Source organism: Strigops habroptila, chromosome 9 (assembly GCF_004027225.2).
Source record: "Strigops habroptila isolate Jane chromosome 9, bStrHab1.2.pri, whole genome shotgun sequence".
In the NCBI taxonomy this organism is placed as follows: Eukaryota; Metazoa; Chordata; class Aves; order Psittaciformes; family Psittacidae; genus Strigops; species Strigops habroptila.
Window position 1 is genome coordinate 18,906,407 of NC_044285.2, and position 25,854 is coordinate 18,932,260.

A 25,854-nucleotide genomic window follows, 5' to 3' on the forward strand; every position below is an offset into this window, starting at 1 on the left:
ACACAATACACTGCAAATTGGGCAGGTCAGGTTGCTTGTGAGCTTGAAATTCTTCCTGGGTTGCCAGTGCTGTTTTCTTAGCAGCAATATTTGTGTCCTGCTCGGAATTGCAACATGAGGAGTTTATTTTCTTTTTCAGCAACAGTAAAATGTTTTGCTTTTCTGTAAAATGACAGGACATCTTCTGCACTGTATGAACTCTGTATGAACAACAGAGCTGCTGCTTTCCCTTTTGTACTCATGTCTTCATTTGTATCTTACCGTTATTGAAGTTCAGATGTAGCTCTTAACACACATAGTACAAGTGCAGAACTACATACACCCTTGACTTGTGAAAACCTTTATAGTATATTTTAAACCAACAGAAGTGTATTAGTGTAGTGCGTTACCAAATCCCACCTGGTCTTCTGGCTTAAAAATACACAGAAGGTGATGCTCTGGGCATACAGGGCAGAGGAGAGCCTTCCACAGGGTGGAATTTCAACTGTTTAATCAACTAAATGGTCTTCTAACAGCTGCCTTTTTGTTCTTGCAGAGGATGACATGAATAATTACATCAGTCGATACTACAATGAGCCAAGCAGTGGTAAGTTTTGCTTGAAATTGTAAATGTGAACTATGTTTTTACTTTGCACTGTGTGCTGTAAACCAGGTGAGGCTGAACAATGATGTAGATTGATTCATCGTGGATCCATCCTCAAAATGAAACGCACCATGGCATTGGTTGGTTTGTTCCATGGAAGATTGTACCAAAATAGTAATTCTCTAGTGGCTGAAGGGCCCCAAGTTTGCTCCTGCTGAAGGTGTTCATAATAGCTTGGAGCTCTGGGAGAGGTTAATTCCCCCGAGGTAGGCTGTCCAGGCTGCAGAGCGGTTCAGGTGGACCCGAGAATGAACTGCAGGGACAAAACAAAGGCAGAGAAGTGGGGCGGTGGCTTAGCCCAGCACTGTGCTGGTGGACCTGAGTGGGAAGAACCTCGGGAGTGGGCACAGGCCATGACCCGAGCTCCGGCTCAGCCCCCCGGGATCCCACCGGCACGGGGGGCTCTCAGCAGGGCTAGACAGGCAGAAGGGTGGGGAGCACCCCTTTACCTATAGAACGCTGACTAGACAGAGAGGTAAGTGTGTGTAGGTATAATGTATTATAGATATATATCCCCATATATACATGGGGATATATAAAAAGTGTGTGTGTCTGCGTATACGCACATATATATATAAAAAATATGTATATGTGTGTGTACATGTACGCATATAATGTATTATATGCATACAGCCCATACATACATCCCTATATATAGTATGTGTACACACAGTGAAATATAGACATATATAAAGATATATCTGTGTATAGACATACATATGCTATAGAATTAAATGTGCATATCTATATGCGTATGCATATAAATCTATAATGTATTATATATGCCTTACATATATACACAGAAACCCAGATATGTAAAAAGACATAAGTAAAAATATATACGTTTATACATATATTTGTATAAGGTATCATGTATGTATCTCCAAACACACATGCATCCCCATAAATATGAGAATATTTATACATACAAAGGTATGTATATGTCTATATACGTACAAAGATGTGTGTGAGAGGCTATGTCCATATACACATAGATAATTTATTTAAATATAGATTAAAATATATAAAGATACATGTAAAGGGTAGGGGGTGTGAGAGGAGGAGAGCTGGTCTGATATAAAAATTTCTCTATGTATATGTAGAATGTATTATATATTTATATCCCCATATACTCATGCACACAGATATATACATATCTACAGATGTCTAAGATAAGACTAAATAAAAGTGTGTCTAAGTGTATGGTTGTAAATATATATGTATGTATAATGTATTATATATCTATATCCTGGTAAATACATCTCTACATTGATACACAGGTGGGAAATATATATATATGCTTATTAAAGACATCTGTTTTTTTCATGTTTTTCATATTTTTTCATAAAAATAAGAGATGTGACAGTGTCTGTGTATATACATACATATTCTGTAATATATAAAATCTGAAGGTATGTATGTGTGTGTGTGTATATATATAAAAGTATAATGTCTTATGTATATCTCCATATAGATCCCCACATATATATGTGGATATATATGTTTATACATTAAGGTATGTACATGTGTATGTGTATATGAATATATGTCTACATATGTTTCTATATATGTAAAGATCTATAAAGGTGTGCACAACTGTGTATGTACATATATTTTATATGTATTATATATAAATATGAATGTGTGTGTGTAGATATCTATATCACTGTGTATCCATATACATGGGTATGTATTTATATATAAAGATATGTCTCTGTATACATATGTAAGTCTATATAAAGGGGGAGTGTGTACATATGTATAACTGCATATGCATAGATACATTGTTATATACAATAAATATTAAAAGGTGTGTGTCTGTGTCACTATACTTCTATAGTATGTATAAAGTGTGTGTATATGTGTATAGGTATCATGTATATGTCTGTCACCATATAGAGCCATGGGGTTATAAATCACGTGTTTGTATATAAAGGTATGAATACATGTGTGAGAGGAACCGTTTATATACATGTATTTATGTAATATATATAAAAAGTGTGTTTAAGTGACTGTATATACATGTATTTTTAATATGTACAATATTCTTTACTGTGAGGGTGCTGAGGCGCTGGCACAGGGTGCCCAGAGAAGCGGTAAATGCTCCATCCCTGGCAGTGTTCAAGGCCAGGTTGAACAGAGCCTTGGGTGACATGGTTTAGTGTGAGGTGTCCCTGCCCATGGCAGGGGGTTGGAACTGGATGATCTTAAGGTCCTTTCCAACCCAAACCATTCTGTGATTCTATGTTTTTCATATAATACAGGTATATATGTGTGTGTATCATGTATAGGTATAATGTATTATATATCGCTATCCCTATATATGAAATTCCCTTTGTAAATATACACACACACAGAGGAAAAAAAGCAGGGTGTGGGAGTGCATGTATAAATTTTTATTTTAAAATAGGTAATTGTATATTTTAAAAGGGTTGTGAGAGAGACTGTGTCTGTATCTTTTTAATCTCTTATGGAGTAGTGTTATTATGTGTAATCTGTATTATGTGTCTGGCTTATGTGTTAGCTCTATGAGTGTTTGTGTGTATAAACATATATAGGTATATGGTATTTTGTATATAGGTATATCCCTATACAGCCCCTTATATATGTGTATGTATGCAGACAGGTATGAACACAGAAAAAGATCTTTGTGTAACTACACAGATATTTTATATATATCTATAAAATATATGTAAAGCTGTATATATGTGGGTGGGCATGTGAGAGCCTGTACATACATGTATGTAGTTTATATATTAAAAAAACCATGAGAGTGTATCTATACACATCTATGTCCATGTGGTGGTGCATCCCCCCCATCCCCTGCGCCATGCCAAAGTCTCAGGAATTCCCCTCAAGCCTCGGCCTCTACGTGAGGAGTCGGCGGTGACACATCCCTTGGCCCTACCTGTGGCTCCTGCTCCCTGGCCAAGGCAGGAAGCAAGAACTGGGATAACCAGTCACCCCTGGCCACCCTGGACCACTCCTTCCCTGAGTGGAGCCTGAGGGGAATGGTGCTATTGGTTTGGGAGGTTTGAAAATGTCTAGTAAGTACTGACTGGGGTTGGGGCTGGGATGGAAATGTGCTGGTGACTAAAGCCCATCATCTTGCGACCCTGTAAATCATGGTCCAAAGTGATGCCCTTAGAGCTCTCCTGGAGCACATCTCCGTCTGCATGGGACCATGAGGACCATCACTGAAAGACACAACCTGGGATGAAGTCCCCCCACTCCTGGTCACAGGGCCCTCGCCCCCTGAGAAACGTCAAGACATTAGAGGTGAACGTTTCACTTGACTGGAGGGGAATTATGAACAGGTACTTTATGTATCTTTATGTATCTTTTATGTGTGTATGTGTTAATAGATTGTTACAGCAACTGCAGTAAATGCTGTTGACTCATTTAGATGTGCCTTAAAACTGCAAACTGCTGACACCTGTAACCCTTTAGATGTAAATCGTTGTCCAAGTCCGAGACTAAGATTGGATCCAGCCCCACCTAGGTGCCTTTGGGAGTTTAGAGAGTGAGGGGGTCTAGTCTGACCCTTGTGACTTACTTAAGGGGAAGATCTCCCTTACCCTTTGTGCCCTTGGTCTGTGTCAGTCATTTTTAGCTTGATTGATTGTATGTCGCTGTTCCTCGGTGTGATCCCTCCACTCAGTAACAGTGCTGAACTTTGCTGTCGTCTTCTGTGACCTCACGCCTGTATCCATCAATGAAAACTGCCTTTTCCCCAAAGCTCAGCTTTGATGGTGGTTCTGTGAGCGACCCTGCACACTCCTCTCACTCACAACGGTACTATGTATTATATGTAAAATGTGTGTACATGTATAAGTATCATGTATTATAAATGGGGGTACTTGTGTATATGAAGCCCGTATGTATCTGTCTGAGACTGTATCTCTACACACAAATTATATATAGCTAGCTATCTGTAGAAAATGTACATACATACACCTACACAAGTTTTTAGAGGCATGCAGTATTATTTGTATTTGTGTGTATCCCTCTGTGTCCATCCCCAATATGTACATGGCCATGTATAAAGATGTGTGTGTGTGTGTATATATATATATATGTGTGTGTGTGTGTATATATATATATATATATGCGCATAGATGTATGGTTGTTTAAAAAAATAGATGAAAAGGAAGGAAGGTGTGAGTGACCACATCTGTGTATATATACACCTGCATACATATAAAATTACATGTATAGGTATAATGTATTCTGTATATTTGTATCCCTATATACATTCCCCATGTATACACAGATATACATTTATATATAAAGCTTTATATATACAGTGTGTACTATATATGGGGAAGATACAGACACACTCCCCATATCTATATGGATAAATCTATATGTGAAGGTATCTGTATTTAATATGTGTGTGTGTGTGTGCACCTATGTACGGGTATATAGTGTTAGAGATGTACATCTCTCTATATACCTCCCTTAATATAAATACATAAAAAAGGTGTGTATACACATAATTTTATATGGATAATAGGTAGTACATATATGGATGTACATGCTCAAGCAAGTATGTATAATGTACTTGTTTTATATATCCCTATATTTACATTCCCTGTGTATCTACACAGAGTGAGTAGTATATCTATAAAGGTAAGTATGCATGTGTGTGAGAGACGGAATGTGCAGGTGTAGAGAAGATGATACATATGTAAAAGGATGTGTATGTGTCAAATGTCTGTACATATATATAGGTATGTGGTAGTATTTATAGATGTATATCCCTCTATATTAATCCCCATTATACAGCTATAATGATTATATAAAGACGTGTGTATCTATTTGTCAGTAAGGGGGGGGCATGTACAGGTATAATGTATTTTTAATGTATGTATCTATACACATGGAAAAATATATACATGTGTATTATGTAAAGGGAGTGGGTGTGTTTAAGAATAAATCTATATTTAAATAGGGGACTGTTACAGGGAACATGTCTGTGTGCTTGTCTCTGTATGTACGCATGCACGTGCCTGTGCGTGCATGTCTGTGCATCCACGTGTGTCTGCATGAGTATGCACATCTGTGTGCATGTCTGTGTTGCGCGCATCTGCCTGTGTGCACGCGTGTCTCTGGGTCTGTGCATGCCTGTGGCTGTGTGTGTGCGCACTCATGTCTGCATGCATGTTTACGTCTTCTGTGTGCTTGCCTGTCTTTCTGTCTGCCTGTGTGTGCATGTATATATGCGTTTGTGTCTATATGCCTGCGTGTATCTGTGTGTGCATGTCTGCATGTGCATTTCCATATGTCTGTCTGCCCGTGTGTGCAGGTCTGTATGTGCTTGTTTTTTCTGTCTGTCCATGTGTCTCTGCACATGTCGTGTGCGTGTCTCTGTGCATTTGTGTGTTGGTGTGTGTCTTTGTGTGGCAACATGTGTGTTTGTTTTTCTGTGTCTGCACATCTGCCAGTGCATGTGTGCGTCGGTGTGTCTGGGTCAGCATGTACCTGTAGTTCTGCAAGAGCATCATCTGTGTGTGTGCTTCTGCATGTCTGTGCATGCACTTGTGTCTGTGTGTGTTTGTGTGCTCATCTTAGTGTCTGCCCCCTGTGTGTGTGTCTGCATTCATGTGTCAGTATGCTTGTGTACACACTTGTCTATATGTCTACTTGTGTCTCTCTGCCTGTGTCAGTGTATGTGTGTGTACATGTATCTGCGTTTGCATGTGTGTTCGTGCTTGTCTGTGTATCTTTGGGTATATGTCTGAGTCTGTGTCGATCTGCTGTGTGTGCGCATCTGTCCCTGTGTGATCTCTGTGTGTCTGGGTCTGTGCATGTCTACGTGTGCATGCATGTCTGTGTGCATCTGTTTGCGTGCTTCTCTGCCTGTGCCTGTCTGGGTGCCTCTATGTGCATGGGTCTTTTGTGTTTGTGTGTGTCAGTGCATGCATGCCTGGAGTTGTGCAAGTACGTGTGTGTGTGCATGCATGTCTGTGCCTGCGTGTCCAGGTGTGTCTTTATGTCTGCATGTGCATGTCTCTGTGTGTGTCTATGCGTGTTTGTGTGTTTCTACATGGATGTGTGTATGTCAGACTGTGTCTGTGTGCCTGCATTTGCCTCTGCATGTGTCAGCGTCTGTGTTTGTGGGATGGGGAGGACCTGGGAAAAAAGGTAAACGCCATCGGTTGAGGTTAGAACAGTTTAATATTGACATAAAAGTAAAATATCACAATATAACACCAATACTAAGAGGAGCTGGCGCTGCGCCTTGTGCCCCCTCACCTGCAGTGATGAGCCTGCAATGTCCTTGTCTGGGAAGAGCTGCTCAGCAACAGCTCCATCAGGCACCTGTCCACAGCACTGCTCTGGGACTGCAGCCAAACCAACACTTGCCTCTGTCCCAGCCCAGCCACACATACAGAGAATTAATGTATCTGTGGCAACAGAAGGTATTACACACACGGCTCACCTCTGCACACACACATTGCCCATGTCTGTATGGGTAAATCACTATATAAAGATGATGTGTATATGAAACAGGTGTGTGGGTGAAGGAGACTTTGTACATATACCTATGTAGTACATCTTGTGTGTACTTGCATATATAAGTATGCAGTATTACTTGTAGCTTTATCTATAGATATATCCCTATAATATACTTGGAGATCTATAAAAAGGTGTGTTTGGGTACAGATTTTTACATGTATATAAATATACACATATATAGGTGTATATATACACACAGAAGTATATATGTACATATATATATGAATATATATAATTTTATACGTATAGTAGGTCTCACATATAACATGGCTATCTCTGTATGTGTGCTCAAGTGTAACATAGTACGTATCCATATATATAAATATATATATACACATGCACATATATTCCCTGTGTACCTACACACAGACAGATGTACTTTTTTATATACAAAGATAAAGCTACATCTGTGTCAGAGAATGTGTGTATTCTATTTACAGATAGCTAATGATACGTAGGTAAAAAGGGAAGACTATTATATAGTGTATGTATCAACTCTGTGTGTACATATGTATGTATACTGTATCATGTGGGCCTCCCAACACCCCCCCAAAAACACACACACACTCTCTCCCTATATGTGTATGGATAATTTTATATATAAATATGTGTATATTAAATGTTTGTAGACACACACAAACATATATATTGTATAGAGTATGTGTGCACATACATATAGGTATACAGTACTGGTTTAGATTTATATCTCTCTGTATTTATCCCCATTCTGCATGTGGCTATGGGTATAAAGAGACATGTATCTGTAAATGTGTGTATATACAGCTATAAAGACAAGTGTGAAAGAGAGAGCAAGTGCACATGTATTCTGTTTAAAGATAGATAATTACATGAATTTAAAGGGCAGTACTGTATATGTGTGGGTATATGTGTGGGTATATAGATATTAAAAATGTCTGTACCTATATAGGTATAATGTATTACATATGGGGCTTATAGACACATATATATTCCCATATCTATAGGGATAAATCTCTGTATAAAGATGATGTATATATATACACACACACCTATATATAACAAACTACACATAGGTATGTGTATATTAGCTTGATTCTACCTCATATAATTTAAAAACTGTATAAATAAGGGGAGTATGTGTGTTCATGTATAGGTATGATGTATTATATATGTACAGTCCCATGGCTGTAGACACAGACACTTACATACAACAGTAGGGTATTGTGTATGCTAACAGTAGATAATTACATGTATTTAAAAGAGGGACACTGCGGTATATGCATCAAACATCTGTGTGTACATACCCAGATAATGTATTCTATATGCAGTTCTTTATAACTATATATAAAGAATATGGGTGTGAGCAACTTGCGAAGATACCTACATTGCGTGTGCGTGTATAGATATATGTTTATCTAGAAAAAGGAGTATTTAATGACAACTACATGGAAGTATTTGGAGGGGGGAAAGACTGTGTACTTGTGTGTGTATGAACTCAAAGGTCAGTGTGTATATACATAGAGGTTTAATGTATGATATATGGAGCTACATTATAGATACACACACACACACACATTTTTCCTCGTATCTGTAAGGCTATATATAAAGATTGTGTCTATATAAAAATGTGTGACTGTGTGTGTATATACACATAATATGTGTAAACATATAAATAGTATCGCATACATCTGTATGTTAATAGCCCTCTCCTACATCCCGATTATACATGGATATACAAAAGATGTGTTCATCTAGACATAGGGATATTTGTTTTTAAAGCTGTATTAAATAAAAGGTTTGGGAGTATGTAATAATGTATAGATATATTTTCATATATATACACACTGAATTTATATACATTCTTTGCATAGACACACACAACAACATACATATATTTATGTAAAGGGGGGTGTGTGCAAAGTTAGAGGATATATAACTATAGATGTGTATGTATGCATGTTTTATATAATACATATACACAGGTGAAGGTATCTTGTATTATTTATATATGTATATGCCCATTTTACATATATGGCTGTGTGTATCTATATGTGTATGTATCTATATATGCATGTGTATCTAAAGCAAGCCCTGTAAGGGAGAGGTGTGGTACATACATAGCTGTGTTATGTAGGTATGTACGTATGAAGCAGAGAAGCTCTAGGAGAGGGTAGTACACTCTCTACTCACCCGCTGTGGCCCTCCCCACTGGCAGTACTCACTCCTCTCTGCTCTCTTCCCTGCAGACAGCGGTGTCCCCGAGGCAGCCATCTGCGTGGTCACCACCGCCGCCATTGACGTCCATCACCCCAACATCTCATCTGACCTTTTCACAGTGGAGGTGCCGATGCGCCTGGGCAGCACCGGGACGTCTGCCAGCGTCACATCGGGCAGCGCCTCGCGGTCCACCGTCAGCTCAGGCACGCAGGCCTGCAGCGAGAGCAGCCAGACGCTGGGCTCCTCCCCGGACTGCAGCACAGCCTGCGAGGACACTGCTGAGGGTGGCGCTGGCCCACGGGCTGACCTCGCGCCCGCCCGGCAGCGGGTGGCCCACGCCATGGTGCAGGAGCTGCTCTCAACCCTGTCAGAAGAGGCCTGCCTGGCACAGAAGGGGCTGGATCCTGTTAACCTGAAGCTGCCTAGCCCTGCAGGCTCAGCCGCATCCAGCCCCAACCTCGGCCACCGCCTCAGCGTCTACAACTGCAGGAACCAGGAGAGCCTCAATGTGTTCCAGCTCAAGCCACTCATCGACTGCCCACAGACTGCCCCACTGATCGATGAGAAGTTTGGTACACTCGGGCCCCCAGAGCCACAGCTGGGGAGGGTTCCCAAGGCATAAGGATAGCCTGGGAGAAAAGGACAGCTGTGGGGACACACTCACTGCGCTGAGTCCTGTGGCTGCCACAGACAAGGCAGCGGTGCTAGAGGCAACCTGTGGCATCTCCTGCAGTGACCACCAGCTGCAGGACAAGCCAACCTCACCTCTACCTGCCACTGCCCTGACAGTGGATGATGGACCTGCTGTGTCACCAGCTCTGGGCCAGCTGCAACCTATGGTGTCCTCTGAGGTGCAACAGACCTTCCAGCAGTCTTGGGCCAACATGGACCCACCACGCATGGGGAGACAGACAGACAATGAACCTGGCCCAGGGGCAGGATGGAGCTGCTGGACAGCTTAGGCCCAGCCTGGCCCCCAGCCTGAGCAAGGCTGGGAGGGGGAGTGGGGACAAGAATAAATACTGACAAACAGACACTGCCTCCTGCCTCATAGCCCTGTTTCGTTCATTCCCTTTCCTTCCTTCTCTTACCTACCTGCCTTCCCTATCTTCCTTTCTTCCACTCCATGTGCCATCCCACTGTCCACCAAAAAAAACAAACCAAAACAACCCACCACCACAGTGACCCCACCTCTTTCCAGTACAATTGTTTATTTGCCCTTATTCCCACCCCACACCCCAGCTGCAGTGCAGGGTCCATCACCGGCACTCACTTCTTCTTCAGGAGCTCTGTCATCTCTGGCACCGCCTGCAAACACCAGCACTGGGGTAGGGTGTGCTCTCCCTCCGACACCGCCTTTCCCCCCAGCCCCCAAATTCTCCCCATGCAGCAGCCAGGCCCCCCTTACACTCTCCAACCTCCCACCCCTCATGCCCAGCACACCACTCCAGGGGCTATGGGTCACCCTAGCTTAGAGCACTCCCCACTTCTCTCCTGCTGAATAAAGCTTCTTAATTATTTAAGAGAGCTGCATTTCCATTAAGTGGAAATAATGCATTCGTACAAAATTTATTAAGGAAATTGTCTACATGGTGTTTCTTCAGAATGCGACTTTGGCTCTGGCTCACAGAAAGGCCTGTGCTCGCGCTGAGCCAGCGGGCACTACTTCAGCAATGGCATTAAGTGCTGGCAGCGTTTCTGCCCACACCGCTCACGGAGCCCCAGCACGCTCCTGCCAGGCGCACATATGGCCGTGCACACACACAAGCCATAGGCAGGTGCACACGGGCTGGCTCACAGCGCAGCTCTCCCAGAGAGCGCCGCAAGTTCCTCATGAGCAGCAGCCCAGGCAAAAGTCCCATCTCCTCCTGCCAACAAGGCTGTACTGTCATACTGCATGAAGCTTAAAAATACATGTAAGCACCTATGTGCCATTATTGCACAGAATGGGTCATAGCCAGGACATCACATCAGAGGCAGCCTGGCTGTGACACTCCCAACACAGTTGGGAGTGTCAGCTGACAGCTTCTATATGCAGGGATCCAATTTTTAGCATGAAAATAATGAAATCAGAAAGCAAATTCTTTAACAAAACAACCTGAGGCAGACACCCTCACACAGACATCCCAGACTATTATCTGAGCTCTTGTTACCGCTCTGAAACAGTTATTCCACACAGCTCCATCTTTAGCCTCACCTGAAATAAGTCTGCCACTAGGCCAAAGTCTGCCACTTGGAATATTGGAGCTTCTGGATCCTTGTTAATAGCAACAATGGTCTGCAAGAAACAGTAAATCACCATGTGAATATATATATACACACATATAAAAAGAGATATAGATTAATGTCTAGGGCTGGATCACAGTGACAGGCCTTATCCAGGAAGACCAGCTGAATTTTCCCCAAGCCCCTAGCAGCAGAATAGAGGGGCTGCAGCATTTTAACATCTTTTCTTTTCCACCTCAAAAAAAAAAAATTAACAACCAGAAACAAACACATGCCGCCATAAAATTCCATCCCAGCTCATTGCATACATCAGGGCTATCCTTCCCTGTTGAAGAGTCTAGAAACAAACTACTACAAAAGGTTACCTGCCAGGTCTAAGTACTACCATCACAGAAATAACTCATTTAAAACAAGTACAATATAAACTGTGCCTAAGGGGACACATCATTTGGTTTGTAGAAAAATGCGGATGATGGAAATCCCAAAGCAACGGTCCAGAAAAACGTCTGTCTTGGTTTAAACTCTGCCACCCAGGTAAATCATTCTGTAACATCTGAGACAGCTTCTCGCAAAACACACGCGGGTGTCCCCATCAAAATCTACACTGGGATGGGGAGCACTCCATAAAGGATGGGAGGAAAAAAAGAACAGGAGCTTATGAAACGAGCCTTGCATCAATGCAGGGTCAAAGCACAGCACTCCACTACTGCCTTCTCATCCTGAACGCTGCCAGCCTGAGCCTGCTTTGAGCTGCTCCCAGCCTCCTTGGACAGCCCTGGCACAGCAGTTGTGTGTGTGACACACTGACCTGACCTTTCCAGGCAGCCACAGCTCATGTGTCTCTTTTACTCCCTCCCCTAAATGTACTTGTCCAACAAGATCAGCAGCTCAGTAGCGTACACCTCATGGCACTCACTCAAAGATAGAAGTTCGCAAATCCTGTGGGTTTAGGCCCACATAAATGTTTCTTTTACTCTCAGGTCATTTGTATCCTGTGACTCGCTATAAAGGAGGACAACAGCATAAAGGCAAGAAGGAAACACCTGCAGCAGAGTGCTGCTGCTGGTGCCCTCCTGCCAGCTCATAAGCAAAAACCTGCACATTCTCTAGTAATGCTTTCCCCAAAATCTTCTTCCCAAAGTTTATTGGCTTTATTTCAGTTCCCCCTCTCTGTAAACACAAGCCTCCGCTGACAGTTCCACAGCATAAAGAAGCAAAATCCAGGCAGTGATTCCCCCAGGATATTTGCTCAATATCCTCTGAGGCCCCACCATGCTCTACAGAACTGGTCACAGGGCACAAGACCTAATGCTGAGGGTGGTGGAGGCCACTCGGGAACTGCCAGCTCTGTCCTTGTCACAAAAATAGACCCCAATTGCTTGTAAAACTAGCTTAAGCTTTCGTTTAGCAGCCCAGTCCCTCCTTACTCTCCATCTGTTAGCTGAAGTAACTTTTTACTAAGATCACACAATAGTTAGGGTTGGAAAGGACCTTAACATCATCTAGTTCCAACCCCCTGCCATCTGGTTCTCCACCTCAGCTCTAGATCAGATCTTCCATAGCAAGAAGCAAATGCATCACCCTGCTTGCAACAGAACTTTGCGAGTTACACCTCAGAAAGAAAAGCTACTGTAACTGCCCCATGAGGGAATGGAAAATAAGAAAAGCAAGCAACGCCAATTCTTCAGGTCTCCTCAAAAGCTGCATATTCTACCTTGCTGTAAAAGGACAAATAAATTATACATCTCACTTGGTAGAAAGCATCTGACTGCTCTGGAAAACATATCCTGGAGTGTCCAAGTTCACAATGCCAGACAATTCACAGTGCTGAGGGAAGACAAGGGACACTCCAGAGATTTCCCGTGGCTGTAATGCTTTATTTTTGTAAGAACTGGATCTTTTCAGTAACTACAGCACCTCTATGCTTTGGCTAAAGGGAAAGCAGAACACATTTCAAACTGCATTTTACAACACATTTGTTTACGCCAGAAAACCTATGAGATATAGGAGAAATGGAACTGTTAAGTACAGATCTCTAATCGACAAATTTCATCTGTCCTTATTTCCTATAAAGGAACATCCCAAAATATCAAATATGGTATTGGAAAAGCTAAAAGAAGTAGAGGTTTTGCTGTTACAGTACAGGACAATATTGCTGCCCAATATTTTTCTAATCAAAGGTAATTTTGGCACTTCAAGTCATATATTCCCATAACAGCTGGTGCCTTAACTGTGATAAGGCAGAAGGTGAGTACAAAGAGGGTCAGATCAAGTTTTAAGCAGCTCTGAATACACATTTCTCAGTCAATGGCTGACACTAATCCCAGCTACCCACCTTCTCCCCCCACCCAAAAGAGAACAAGCATCTCAAAACAAAGATACTTTTAACGATACTGTGGCTCATCAGCTCAAGATTTTAGAAGACTGAGGCTCCAGATGGGGCGCTGTACCCCAAATCCAGATAACATGATTTTCCCCTCCAAAATATGTAAATGATATATGCAAAAAGCACTAAACTGTAAGGTGGCAGAGATCATCCTACCACACAGCCTGGCTTGTGAGAGCAACTCCAGTCACATTCAGTCACGTGAACTCGCTAGTCTGTCACTGGTTAAACCCAAGGATGCTATACATTTCTGCAAACCTTTTCCTCAGTTTTATAAGCTATTCAAAGTTCTGGGTTTGGTTCCTGCCAGAAAGCACAAGGTCATTCCCTGGAAATAGAAAAAGATTACATATCCTTTTTCTAAAAAGATCTGTGAGAGGTTCGGACAACCCACAGGGTTTTGTGTCTGGCCCTGGACAGTGTGATACAGCAGGCGATTCTGCTCCTCTTCCCAAACACAGCACTGTGATCCAACAGCCATCTCCCACTCTGCATTATGTGCTTCAGCAACTAATGAGTTAAACCTTTTAAAGTTTTACTGCCGGTTTATAATAGGTTTCCATTTGAATGGCTAAATGGAGGAATGTCAGAGACGTCTTTTACTTTATGGAATCCTAAGTTCATAATTCACACTGCACATTGTTATGCATGAATTACTATGTCATACTCTGAAAGAAACACAACCAGAGCTATTATATAGAATTCAGGCACACACGGGTTTGTTGGGTTTTAAATAAGCAAAGTCAGTTAGCTGCTGATACTCACTGCTTTGGGCTGTGGGGCAATGGATTTTCTGGTTTAGGTGTTTTGCCACAATATCTGGTTTTGGCAAGGCTGAGGGGACTGCCATGTTTTAAAGCAGCACACAAACTGGCCATTTTCACATTAAAAAACCTGGAAAACTGGCTAATGTACTGATGTAAAAGCAAGGAAGACAACTAATTTCCTTCCTCAGCAATCTTTTCTAGCACACCCATCTTTACATACCTTGCTGTCTTTCATTCCAGCCAAGTGTTGGATCGCTCCAGATATTCCCACAGCAATATAAAGTTCCTAAAAGAAAACAAAAATGAGACAGTTTTTGTGCCCATGACAGTTTCATTCAGCTCTCTCTTACTCAGCACCAATTACATGCAGTAGTTTTTACATTACAGAAGGTGTCAGTATTAAGGGCAGTTATGATTGGTTCCCTTCCCCACTTGGAGATTCTCCTTTTACAGTTGCATCCCAAAGGAGCAGCTGGCAAAGACTGGTGAGAAACGAAAAACAAGTAAAGGCTGTATCAAGCCTAAGACACTGCTCAGCGAGAGGACAGGGCACTCAATGCTACCCAAGACCCTGGAGATTCCCAACACAAATATTAAGCAAGATAACATACAGATAATGCAGTTACCTGAAGAGAAAACCCAGGCTTTTGTTTGCAGCCTTTAGAATGCTTTAAGTAAAACAGAATGCACAAAGCTGAAATTCAGGTGTTCAAACCGGCAGGACAGAACACCTCAGATCCTGAACCTAGCTAGTGCACTTACAGTGATAGAACCACGGAATGGTTTGGGGTGGAAGGAACATTAAAGCTCACCCAGTTCCCATGGGCAGGGACACCTTCCACTAGAGCAGGTTGCTCCAAGCCCCGTCCAACCTGGCCTTGAACACTGCCAGGGAACCCTCAACGTTCCCATGCCCTAAAGCTTTTCTTCCCCTAGTCACTATCAGCTCCCGCACAGGATGAGCAGAGAAGTGCTTCCCAAGTAGGCAACAACATCTATACACTTTGGGGCTCCCAAGCTCACATCACCAAGGACACTTCGGTTCAAAATAGATAAAAATTTATAGGCAAATAGATCTACATCAACAGCTTTAACTCACAGCAGAAAAGTACTTTTTCCCCCTCAAGCTGACAGTCATCCAGGCTATGATCTATCCAAAACCAAGTGCATTTTCAGCTCCATGACAGTCTTCCCGCAACTACAAGCCAAAATAGCAGTCAAACCTGAGCTGTTTAACTACCTAATTTCACAGAAGAAAACCAAAGTACTTTTCACCAACTTATTCAATAAGAGGAAACTGTAACACACAAAACTAGAGGAGGGGATCATCTGTCAAAACTGATTCAAGGTGGTTATTTCTACACACTTAGAAAAGGCACAACCTCAAATACTGAATTTCTCTTTTAAGAATACCAAGATTGGTCCATATGTAAGAACATACACATCTAATTCAAGACATTATTTCTGGGGCCAGGCAGGGTAAGAGGGTCAAAAACTCTTATCCCTGTGCAACTGAGGATGTGCATCACTTAACTGAAGCACAGTTAACTGGCTTTTAACATGATGGAGCAAGGCATAGCTGTGAAACAGGCACCTGCAGAAGAGGCTGGCAAATGAAGGTGTTCAACCACAGAGACCGTGCAGACTGCTTTTTCCATACAGGCCTCATAGTCATTATATCAGTTACAGAAAGAAAGAAGATTGCTTTCTGATGTTTCCACAGCTACAGATTTCACCCATTACCTTGGTTTTTAAACAGGAATAGATAAATAAAAGTTATGAAGCTTTCCTACACTTTTCTACAAAAGCCATATCTTGCAAAAATTGAAAGAGAGGGAAAACAGCAGGAACAAAGTATTTCCTATTAAAAAAGCTTGCTTTGAAATTGAAACACAGAATCTAGTCTCCGTATTTGCACAAAAACACACAGCTGTTGGAGACACTCAGAAGCTTTTTAGCCTCAATAGCTTTTTACTGAGTAGATTACTATTGGAGGTCAATCCATTTTAACCACAGCTGCAATGTAACATAATACATCCAATGTAAGAGCTCATGGTAAGAATGCAATATTTTAATTATACTAAATAAAAGAACAGATGTTGCAGGAGAAATTATTCTAACATCATATTGTCTTTAATACAAGCCCTTTTTAAAAACACATTACTGTAATCTGATTTTTTTTCAGAGCAATTCATTAAGTGCCAGTCATCTAGACTACCAGATACTCTTATCAGGCTGTTTAACATCTGAAGTTCAGTCTTTGGAAAGAATCCAGCTCGCCAGGAGCCAGATGCCTATGTATATGTTCTATTAAAATATCTCAGACAAGGATGTTTCATTAAAAGGACATTTGTAAATCACCAGGCTTGTCTAAAAAGCCTTTCTCATGCATCAAACCATGCCCTTCTAGGTTATGTGTGTTGGGCTCTCTGGCTAACATAACTGCTCCATTCACAGTTGGTCTCCTCAGTAATGTTTTCATACAAAACACACAGGACAGCATGTTTTTTATCAATAGTTCCATACTGTAAAATTGATTTGACTGCTTAAATCTTAGTTTAAATCTATTCTACAATTTAGTAGAAGGGACACAAAGGACTGACAAGGTCTGAACAATAAAGATTCAGGACAGTTCAGTGCTCTCCAAGGAGAGGATTCAACTGGGCATCCAGAGAGGTCATAAAGGACTCAGACATTCAGATCTCAGGGTTATTTTCAGGACAATACCCTCACTTTGATATCCTGCCTGAAGTCATTAACTTCCAGCATGCCTTTTGCTGAGTCCTCTCATTTCTAGTGTGTCAGAGTTCAAAGTCCCAAGTCAGGACTGTAGCCTCAAGCACAATGGAGCTCATCTACAGGAGGCCCAGAGCAAGGCACCAACCAGCATGCATCAGAGGCTGGATTGCACCTCTCGGGTACCAACAAAGCTGGCTTTACACCAACACCAAAATCCTGCTTTTTGGGTCCCTGGAAGCTGCTGTAATTACTGCTGTCAGGTGGCTGATCCACAGCCTACAATTACAGGCACTGAGGTCAAAGTCCAGGACATGGAGGGGCATTTATTAACTCCCTGGTGTTTGTGCACAGGCAGGTTTTCACCAAAGGGCTGCTGCCTGCACTGTGCCACACGAGAATGGCATAACAAAACAGCACACAGACTCTGTACAAAGGTGCTCACTGCACTGATACAAATAAAGTCCCAAAAGCAATTAAAGTCAAGGAAAGTGAAAGTTTTGGTGATAAAAGGGCATGGCACCAGAATAGACAGTTGTCTTACAGTAACTCACAGTAATTTAAATTCGCCCAGGGAATGATTACTGTACATACATTACAGCCATACCACAAATCTTTGGTTTTTATGAAGTGGATAGTGAACACCAGCACAGGGGAAGAGACAGCAGAGTAGAGGTCACGGTAACAGCACAATGGAGGAAACACACGGCATGAGAAGCCGAATGGATGGAAGAGCCCATGAAACAGAGGGCAGGGAGCCACAATCAGCAAGTACTTAAAGATATGCTGCTGCCCAAAGGGTTTGGTGTGTCAGTCATGAGAACATGTCTTTGTGGAAGCATCAGCACAAAACATACCCATCAGGCTTCTCACAAGGCCTACAGCAGCAGCCAAAGCTGATTCTGCAGCATACTGGCAGGAAGGCCAAGCATGTTTTAATTTGTCTGGCCATACAATATCCCAGAATACTCAGAGACCTCAAAGTTTGCAAGCACAGATATGCACCACGACAATCCTAAAAGAAACAAAACTCCAAGTCCCAGATTTATTCTATTCAAAGGCAAGATTCCAAACCAGGAATCCAACATCTCATTTGCTATTTAAAGTATAATCTAGCCTTGTATTGTTTTTTCAACAAACACATCTGTGATGTGTCTTGTAGAGAGTCACTGTATGCTAATCATTAAAAAGAAAAAAAATCCCTCTTAGCCATCTCCTAAATTCCTGTTTCCGCTTTAAATGTCCCCAACTTACACATGAGTATCTACAGCAAGTCCATGAGACTTCACGTGCATAACTTTGCACAGCTGGCTCCAGAACCCACACAGCCAGTTACACTCTGGATAAATGTCACAAGGGTGTTATATGTGGATGATTATAACTACCAATATACCAAAGCAGTTATTTTTCTGTCCATACTGACTCCTCCAATTACTTATAGAATAATTTGTGCCATATATTACTACCTCATTTCTACCTACAAGAATATTCTAAAATGCCTTCGGCTGCCTTGGGGCAGTTAAGGTACATTTGCTGAAGAGAACCACAAGCAGAGTTTTTAGTTGTAACTTACAGTCACTTTGAATGCTGCTGTAAGAGAGCAGTGACTATCCACAGGTGCAACCCAAGATGAGGTAGTTACTTCGCAAGCACACCATCAGCTACTATTGATTTTTATGCCAATGTTTGAATTACACTGAAAACCTTCAGTGTACATCGATTTATCATCCTACCAGTGGCATGCTTTTAAACAGGCTGGTTTAATAAACCCCTTTGGCACACGTACTCTTCTTAAAGGCAGCTCAAATATTTTATTTTCTTCACAAGAGCAAAAGGACAATGAAATTAGAAAGAAATCTTTGTGATGAAAATTGCTTCATACAAGATATTCCTTCCAATTACAAGCTATTAACCCAATAAAATATTTTCTGGCTTGACACTCATTCATATATACTGTGCTGTATATCAAACAGTTATCCAGCATGGACTGCTTTGATGCACTTGAGTATGTTCTATTCAAGAAGCACACACTACTAAACTCTATCCCAACTACAGTTTGTTTTTCACTGTAAGAACCTTGGATCAGCCAAGCTATGTAATTACTCTTAAGCATGGTTAGGGTGTCTGCTAGAGTGCAGGGCCATACAGCAATCATCTTCTCTCTAGGGAAAAGCACATCAATTGCTTTCAGCTAAATGCACTCACATATGAATATTTTAGTACAATTTAATGTTTCTGCACCAACCCCAAAGGAGCAGAGCATCAATTTGTGAACATAGTTTTCTTCGAGTTAAAAGCTACACTGGATAATGCAGGATGAAAGGGGTTGTCAATCCTTAGCTTTTTAGCAAGTCAGAGAAAGGTAGTCTGTAAATTCCGTCCCAGCTGCACAGACAGCTCTCTGAAGTTTGCCACTATAAAGCTACTTTTCAACAATAGTGAATTATCAGAGGAGATATTCCAAAATAAATTTCCCAAGAACAATCAGTTTTCCCAACACTACTCCCATCCGCTAGCTACCAAAAAGCACACCTGCTGGTCTGTTAGCAAAAACCACTAACACAACATAAATGCATTCCTACAAAGAAGCTAGCTAAAGGTAGGAGAAATTCAGTGATCTACCATGTGTTCCAACAGAGAAACTTCAGCATCTCAGTATTCTCTTGTATGTGTAAGAAATCAGAAATAATGAAGATCTTCACATTGAGAAGTAGAACATATTTAAAGAGAGTACAAGCAAGATGACAGGGCTGACACTTCTCATGAAACTAAGCAAATTAGTTAGTTCATTCTGGTGTTAGTAGTTTTAGGAAAGAGCCAGGGAACAAAATGGAACAGAACTACTGGAATAAAATATACCTGGTTTCACTTTCACTAAACTTCCCCACCAAAGAGTGAAGAGAAACAAAACTTGACAGATATGCAAAGCCAAGGAAGCCAATGATCTCTAAGAAAGCAATGAGATGTAACAGTGAAGAAGAGCTAGTATCTACCTACTACACAATGAAACCATGAGTCACTCATGAATTTTAAAGAAAACAAAACCAGGCCAGGTGAAGTATTTGATTGCATGGCCACTGAACACACAGAAATACAAAATATAGCAATAAAGTAAAGAATATGATGGTTTTTCTCCCTTCCTGCTATTCCCAAAGCAAGAAGATGACCACTAACTGCTACAAAGCCACTCACTGCAGTGAAAGGGGCTTCCTAGCAGAATACGGGGGCATATGCAAGCTTGGAAAGTATCCCACCCTCTTGTAAAAGAAGCAGAGCAACAGGAATTCCACTGTTCTGTAGAAGACCGCTCTGTACCTTCATGTCTGTCTCTGCCAGGAAATGCTTCTTTGCCATTCATCTTTCCTTTTCCTGCTTCTTATTTAATCCCACTTCTGCATTTTCTGCCTAACATAACATCTTACGTTGTTCCTATTCTTCCACAGCTTTGGTGTCTTTCAACTGAACCAACATCTCACTTCAGCATCTCAATTGAAGCTGCACCTCTTTAACATGCCTCTTTTCCCCTCATTATTATTGTCAGTTCCTGACAGTTGTAAATCTGCCTCCCTTTTCAAGCTCCTGCAATTCATTGCATCCAGACAGACCCTCTGGTATGAAATCTAAGCTTTAGCACTGAAGCCAAGCAGGTCAGCAAGTTTACTCCTGGTGATCAGATCAGAACTACACTGAATTCCCACCTGCCTTCCCCACCCGAGGATTCTCAGCACATGCAATATCCAAGTGCATGTGCCTTCTGTGCAATCATATCACATTTCTAACACAATCACCTAATCGAGTGTCAATTACTCCTACATAATGTATTTCCCAACTTCTGCCTTCCTGAGCTTTCCATCTCAGTTTGTTGCCTGGAAGGATTTTGCGCCTGATGTTGAAAGTATTAAGAGAGCACCAACTGAACACTTAAAATACAAAAACCAAAACAGGAGTTCTGCCTGGCTGCCCTTTCCCCACTGGACAGACAATGTCTACTCCTTGAGAAGGAAACCTTACAATGAAGTCTGAGAACTACATACTGTGCTTAATCTGAGCACTGAAATCCATTTTTGTGCAGCCTGCATATAAGACACAGTGGAAAAAAACCCCAGCTTCTAATTTAAAAATATATGCTCCTAAAACAGTTGTCACTGATTAAAGACATTGAATACACTAAATTACTTTTTTAATTAGGAAGGTAGCATTTTATATTTTAATATATCCACTTATGCCTAAAAATTTCCTTCCTTCCATCTCCTCAAATAATACAAATCAGCCTTCTCTTTCATAAGACAAAATGTTCAAATAGGAGCTGCAATCACCTGAAATCAACAGGTAAAAAAAAAAGCTACTAATGGAAAGGCAAATAATACACCAAACATTTTAACAGCTGAAATAAAATTATACAAAAGAAAAATTACCAAAGATCCTTTCAAACACCAACCACCACACCCCCCACTCCTCCCAAAATGCATAAATTCCAATATGAACAAGAGCTTGAAGTTTAGAGATCCAAGGCTATTTTGGAAGTGGGGGTGTACTGCATAGAACTAATTCTCAAAGGTGAAATTTGTACTCCTCAACTGCATTATTTCATTACTTCAGCAAAATGAACTACAATTGTTTCTTGACTGGCAGTTTGTTCATGTATTAAATACATCAGCATTTCAGGAAAGCTGATGTGGCTGTGAGGTTCTCGTGTCCTGGCCTCTTAACAACTGAAGCCAGTCACAGACTAAATGACTAAAATTACCCTTCCTTCACCAAATCCACAAAGGCACAAGGGAAGAAATAAGCAAATCTTCTAGATCATTACCTTCTTACCCAATGCTCAGCACAGAAACATTCCCCAGTAGCCATACACAAAAAGCAGCAGAAGCACCTCCTCTCTTCCCAAGCTTGTAACTAACTCTTCTCCCTTTGTAGTCTCCAAAATGACCCAATTCCAGAGACCTTTAAAAACAATGCATTCCAATCCTCCACTGAGATTGGGCAAGACAGTGTTAATAGAAGCAGCAGCACATACCCTAAGATTCTTTCCCATCAGAAACCAAGAGCTGCACAGGAGAGCAAGTATGGCTCAAACTCCAAGATCGTGTAGCCCAGATCCTTCCCCTGCTTAAAATCCAGCCGGCCAGGATTGTGTGCACCATGTCCTCTGCAGTTCAAAACTAAACACCAAACTCAGGTCTCAGTAATATAACTAACCAATGCACAAAGCTGCTTTGCAAATTTCCAGGTAAAACATCATGAGCTCTCCCTGATCTAGACCAAGCACACCTCATAGGAAAAGCTAGCAGTAATCTTCTAGAAGACTGTTAATTAAGTGTAATCTTAATCTGATCAAGAAAGTTCAGTTCTACTCCTTTATATGAAATTTTTCTTCCCCTACACAGAATAACTCCCTAGCTAAAGCACCAAAAAGACAGTGAAGCAGAATTAGGAAGATGAAGTTAAGAATTCGCAGATTTAAACTGCCTCATACTTAAGATACCTATCCCAGCAGACTGAATACCCAGCCAGCAATTCAATTTACACTGTCAATACAATTAACAGGACATTTTCTATACTTCTAAGCCACTGTATGCTGTCCTTGCATGTAGCATCCAGAAGTAATACCTGAACAATTTGAAAGAGGCTTACAGTTTTCAGTACTCTGCATCACCCACTACTTAATATTTGTTAAGAAGGGAGATGAGAAATGCATCAATCTGCTGGCAAAACAATATAGCACCATGCAACTATGCCAGCTCAGATCATTTAAACATTCATTAGTCCTGACTCATGGCTCTAGAAGATGGCAGTGATGACACTGATGTAATCCTATGTTGTGGCTGTATGTTCTGATAACTTTCACATGTTACCGTGAGCCATGTGTGGCAAGTTATAGCACTGTATCTTCATCAAAAACTAGCTTTTTTGTTTCAATGTAATTGTTTACATGCCCTTGACTCTGGAGTGTTCATTATTAAGCCTCAAGACACACAAACCAGAGATGAGCTGTCTTCAAATTAGCATTCTCCATTTCATTAACAGATATTTGGGTAGTGAAGAACTAAGATGGTCAGTTTCATCTTATGCCTTTTCAAAATACACAGTTAAATGACACTTAGCTTACTCCCTGGTTTTCAAAGGTTTGGGTACGCACCAACCAACTAAAGATTGCCTCACTGTGACAACCAGCTCTGCTGCCTTCCGGACCTGCAAATTCCATGTGTGCTACAGTTACACTTACTGAGTTACTGTTGATTAGCTTGCTGAGACCTACAGCTGCAATATGTTGAACCTTATGCCTACTGCGTGATCAAAAGAAACCACATTGTATTTAAATACAAATGTTCCCTTAGCAAAGGGGAAGTATTAGCTGGGGGCTACAGCTGCCTTGCACGATGTCCAAAACAAAAAACGTAACAATTACATACTATGCTCCCAAGACAGACATCACCAGAAGAAAGAGTTAGGGTTGTATTTATCGTCTGTAAAGCCTCACAATTTCCTTCCAGAGATGAGGTTAAAATCATTGCTATCAAGAGTGTTGGAAGGACACAATATGCAACCAAATGGACTTTATGTCTTATCAATAGTTCTATTTCTCAGAAGCTGTCTTTTTGTAGCAGTTGGTTATCACATAGATTTACAGGTTAAACACTAGTTTGCCTAAAAATAGCTCCACTTAGCCCTACAGGGCTATCATCAAATGGCCTCTGACGAGGACCAAGCAGCAAACATCCCCATCCACATTTCAAGACAGAAAAACTGAAGCACAAAGTATCTTGTTCAAGACAACCCAGCTAGCAGAACTGACAACAGACTCCAGAAATTGAAGTTACCAAAGACATGAGCCTGCAAGTACTGCTCTACCCTGTGAGATGCACTACTGGAAAAATAAGTCATGGTTTGAAGCTGTTGAACATGCAGCTCATAATGGTACAAGGCAAAACATTTCAGATCCTATCAAGGCTTTGGACATGCACAGCTTTTTAGTATTATTTACATTACTGGGATTTGGTAAATGCAGCAGTTGAAATATGACAAGTTTCTCTACTAAGTTCTAGCTCACTCTCCATTTCTGGTCTCACTAAACCATTAACAAGTAAAAAGTTGCTCCTTGGTGCCTTCTGTTGCCATACACACTCAAAGAGGACTGAAAGGCTAAATGTTTACTCAATTATGTAGCTCAAAGTGTACATCTGATAGATTGACATACCTGCTCATGTTCTTAGCCACAATTCCCTACTTACGTCCATGATCATTGCATCTCGGTACGTGCTAGCACACATTCTACCACACACTGAGATGAGCTACATTTGTACCTTCCTACATATAAATGCTCAAGTGTGCTTTACCTGTTGACCCGGGTCACAAGAACAATGAAAGTAGTCACAGACTTCTACATAACAGAAAAGCCCACCCTACGTCCAAAAGATGCAGGGATCGGAATCAGCCCCGTGATATCAGGATGCATAGCAGAACAGATGTGCAGCAGGTTATTTCCCAACAGGAAGCTGCTCATTAGAATATGCCCTTCTTTATATTTTACTTTCCAGCAGCCAAACTGTAGATTATTTCTCTCAGGTTTCTTGCACTTTGACCTCTTACAAAAAGTTTTGCTTAGGATGTATTGCAATAATCCAGCTATGGTTACCAAACTTTAAACACTAAATCATCACCTGTAAACGAAACAAAAACATGCTCCCCAGAGATCAAGCCACATACCAATATAATTTCAAGTTTATGTTGGCAATGACACGTTTTAGCATATCAGTGAGAGGTGTGAGAAACTTAAAAAAGGCTCAGCACAGGCAACTATGAAAGAATCCAGCATGCACAACCTCCAACAAAATTCTGCAGAACACTTCCCGACTGACCCATGGTAGAGATTCACATCACAGCTTGCTGCCGTAGTTTTGCAAAGGCACAGTCAAGTGACAGTATCACAACAGGCACACTAAGATTTTCCTAGGCTCAGTATTAAGACTTGGCACATTTTTAAGCATTTGCTTTGAAGGAAGATGCATGCTAGAAAACATCCCAGCTCTTTCACGAAAGAGACTTCTATACTTACTGGTGCTACTATTTTGCCCGTCTGTCCAACTTGCATGTCATTAGGAACAAAGCCAGCATCAACAGCTGCACGGGAAGCTCCAACTAGTTGAAAGAAAATATTTCCAATGTTTTCTTTTAAAATATTAGCGAGCCAAATTTCTATCACCATAAAAGCACATGTATTTTACTGAAGAGTCCCACACGCAAAGGGCATGCATTTAGAAATTTCCCTCTTAAAAGCTCTTATAATAATCCCTCTCTATACCATTGGCTGAAACTTCCAAATACTAAGTGCTAATGCACTTCATAAGCAACAGGAAATCCTTACTCCCAGTACT

The 25,854-nt window shown here is 41.3% G+C and overlaps 2 protein-coding genes across 5 annotated transcripts in view; one reads left to right on the plus strand and one right to left on the minus strand.

Annotated features, from left to right (window-relative positions):
* The window catches only part of TMEM266 (transmembrane protein 266), a 93,370-nt gene extending 82,973 nt beyond the window's left edge, over positions 1 to 10,397 (plus strand). For all 4 annotated transcript variants that reach the window (XM_030496768.1, XM_030496767.1, XM_030496770.1 and 1 more), the window contains 2 exons: positions 536 to 586; positions 9,391 to 10,397. In XM_030496768.1, the coding sequence (XP_030352628.1) occupies positions 536 to 586; positions 9,391 to 9,983 (644 nt within the window). In that variant the 3' untranslated portion in view covers positions 9,984 to 10,397. The remainder of the gene's footprint in view (positions 1 to 535; positions 587 to 9,390) is intronic.
* Positions 10,398 to 10,552: 155 nt separating this feature from the next.
* ETFA (electron transfer flavoprotein subunit alpha) overlaps positions 10,553 to 25,854 on the minus strand; it is a 29,252-nt gene continuing 13,950 nt past the window's right edge. The window contains exons 9-12 of the mRNA XM_030496774.1: positions 25,536 to 25,618; positions 14,961 to 15,026; positions 11,559 to 11,639; positions 10,553 to 10,669 (exon numbers count right to left, since the gene is read on the minus strand). Of these exons, the coding sequence (XP_030352634.1) occupies positions 10,631 to 10,669; positions 11,559 to 11,639; positions 14,961 to 15,026; positions 25,536 to 25,618 (269 nt within the window). The 3' untranslated portion in view covers positions 10,553 to 10,630. The remainder of the gene's footprint in view (positions 10,670 to 11,558; positions 11,640 to 14,960; positions 15,027 to 25,535; positions 25,619 to 25,854) is intronic.